This window comes from Penaeus vannamei, chromosome 37 (genome assembly GCF_042767895.1).
Source record: "Penaeus vannamei isolate JL-2024 chromosome 37, ASM4276789v1, whole genome shotgun sequence".
NCBI classification, from domain to species: Eukaryota; Metazoa; Arthropoda; class Malacostraca; order Decapoda; family Penaeidae; genus Penaeus; species Penaeus vannamei.
Window position 1 is genome coordinate 18,251,648 of NC_091585.1, and position 2,500 is coordinate 18,254,147.

General features: G+C 34.9%; 1 protein-coding gene across 1 annotated transcript in view; it reads right to left on the minus strand.

Moving 5' to 3' along the window:
• LOC113827662 (protein FAM91A1) overlaps positions 1 to 2,500 on the minus strand; it is a gene marked incomplete at its 5' end in the record, with an annotated part of 9,366 nt that overhangs the window by 5,794 nt on the left and 1,072 nt on the right. Inside the window, 5 exon segments of the mRNA XM_070115082.1 lie at positions 155 to 352; positions 751 to 845; positions 1,422 to 1,641; positions 1,976 to 2,127; positions 2,330 to 2,489. Of these exon segments, the coding sequence (XP_069971183.1) occupies positions 155 to 352; positions 751 to 845; positions 1,422 to 1,641; positions 1,976 to 2,127; positions 2,330 to 2,489 (825 nt within the window).

Here is a 2,500-nt window from a genome sequence, read left to right on the forward strand (position 1 = left end):
CAATCACACACATTCTCAAATACACATGCACATACATATATACATAAATACATATATACACACACAAACACACTAATCATATCAATCCCATACATGTTTTCACTGACAAATAAAATGAAATAATTGCAATCTAGGGCAAGAGATGAACCCTCACTGGTAGTTTTTCTTCAGTAGTCGAGCAGTGGTGGCTGGGTCAAGGTTACTCAGGCTCTCCCATCGGATCAGGTCAAGGGCATGGGGGACCTCCTGACCAGGGGAGCAGAGGTCCCGGTTGTGCCGGAGGAAGGTCACTGATGTGCGCAATGTAAGGGCATGTTCAAAGTAGCGCTGTGCTTCACCTTCCGAGTCTGACCTGCAGGGGAGATCATGAAGTTGAGGTATGTCTGGTTGTGTTTAAATAAAATTAATATATTTTTACAGTTATTTTTCACTGCAATACTTCATTTCTTTTCTTTCTTTACCAAATTAACTACTTTAGAGAAAGAGGTAAAGAGAGACAAACAGATTCAAATAAAGAAATAAAACACCCAAAAGGCTTTACAATCATGTCCCATTCTAATGACTAAACTACCCAATACACACAAAAAGATTACCTCATAATACAGAAAAAAAACACTTCAAAGATCTCTCTTCATTTTTTATCTTAAATACCATAAATAATTTCTCACTATGATATAACTTCTCTACACAAATGATCAACAATCCTCTGCTAAAACAGAGAAAAACTTAAAAGCAAAACACAAATATTACCTCTGTATCTTGTCCAGTTCAGTAAGGAGTGAATCCAGCCCTTCATCCAACATCTTCCCTACTTCGAACATTGTAACTGCATGACTTTTTAGCCCCTTGGAGAGAGAGAAAATACGTATCAATATGATCCTTGTACAAAAAAAATGTACTTTGAAGAGTAGTGCAACCTTTGTATAACTGGGAATAGTGAAATAAAATAATACAATTACACAACTTTCCTATTTTTGCCTGAGAATGTTCCTAGTTTCTACCCTGCAAACACCAAGAGTACAACACTAAAATAAGTGACTTTCATTACTTTTGTGATGTTCAGGAAGTATTGGTTATAAATAAATAAATTAAAAAAAAACACTGACTACATAAGTCTACTTCAGCTCTTGTAAATGTTTACAGATAATTACTGCATTTTATCATTTATTTTCAAGTAGGTCAAATCTATTGTTAAGTTATACTCATATCAATACAAGTATACAAGAATACCAGTAGAAAAGCATATTATCATAAGTTGTTTACTAAGTCTTTGAATAATATATTAGACGTTTTTTCTTATAGTAGAGTTCATCATTTCTTTTCTTTTTTTGTATACATATGTACATATACATTTTTTTCTTTTTTTCTTTTCTTTTCTTTTCTTTCTTTTTTTTTTTTTGGGGGGGGGGGATGTTATATACCTGAGACAAGTTCCCCATCATCAGAAAAGCAGTGAGGGTTGAATCATAGAGAAAGGCTATCCTCTTGCCCTGTCCACTGAAGGCAAACCCAGCAGCCAGAGGGTCATCTGTTGGGGTCCGTGGAGTGCATGCCCCAATATCTTCACCCTCCCCCGGTGTGCTCTCAGCTAATGCTGACTCGAGTTCCAACAGGAGCAAGTCATCTGCTGTGGTTGGTAATCTGTGAAATCAGAAAATAAAATATTCTTTAAGTGGCTGCATTTCTGGGTGTTTTTGTATGGTGTTTTTTTCTTTACTTTCACCTTTTGCCCCCACTGTTGAAAAAAATAACATAATATTCCTGTTTCTTATTGTTTTTCTCATGATCTAGCTATTTTCCCATAATCATAGTTATCTAATCTATAAAAAAAACTTGAAAAAGATAAGATAATAGTTCTTCATCAAACCATACAAATTATTTGAATAAATAATAATGATATAAATTTAAATAAATGAAGTAAAACTTAGATCTTTAAAATCCTCCTATCCTCCATAATCAATTTAAGTCAACTCACTTTTTTGAGGCTGGTGCCATTGCAGATTCCCAAGATGGATGCATTTCATAAGTTGACATCTCAACATTCTTCTTGTTTGCGAAACCCAGGCGACAGAAGAGTGACACGGCAACCTTCACTAGTGCAAGATCTATCTCCAACACTGTTGCTAGCTATGAGGGTTGACAGAGAGATAAAACAATCACAAAAACTAAACTATGAATTAATAAAAATAGAAACATCTTGTTTTGATTTTCTTTTTTTTCTGACAAGGACATCAAGATAGTCAAATCACTGATTATATAACATAAAAAACTAATGTGCATTTGAATATTTTCACTTATCATGCAATAACATAAGCCTAAGACTATCCACCTCAGATACAGGAGTGTGTTCATCAATGGACACAAATATCTTGTACATAAGACTCTCAAGGTAATCCCCAAGAACTCTGTTCATGACAAATCCTTCTAGTGGAGGGACAGATATACAGTCACTGGGGCTGATTGGCACTTCCAGGTAAACCAACCCTTTCCTATAAGAAAA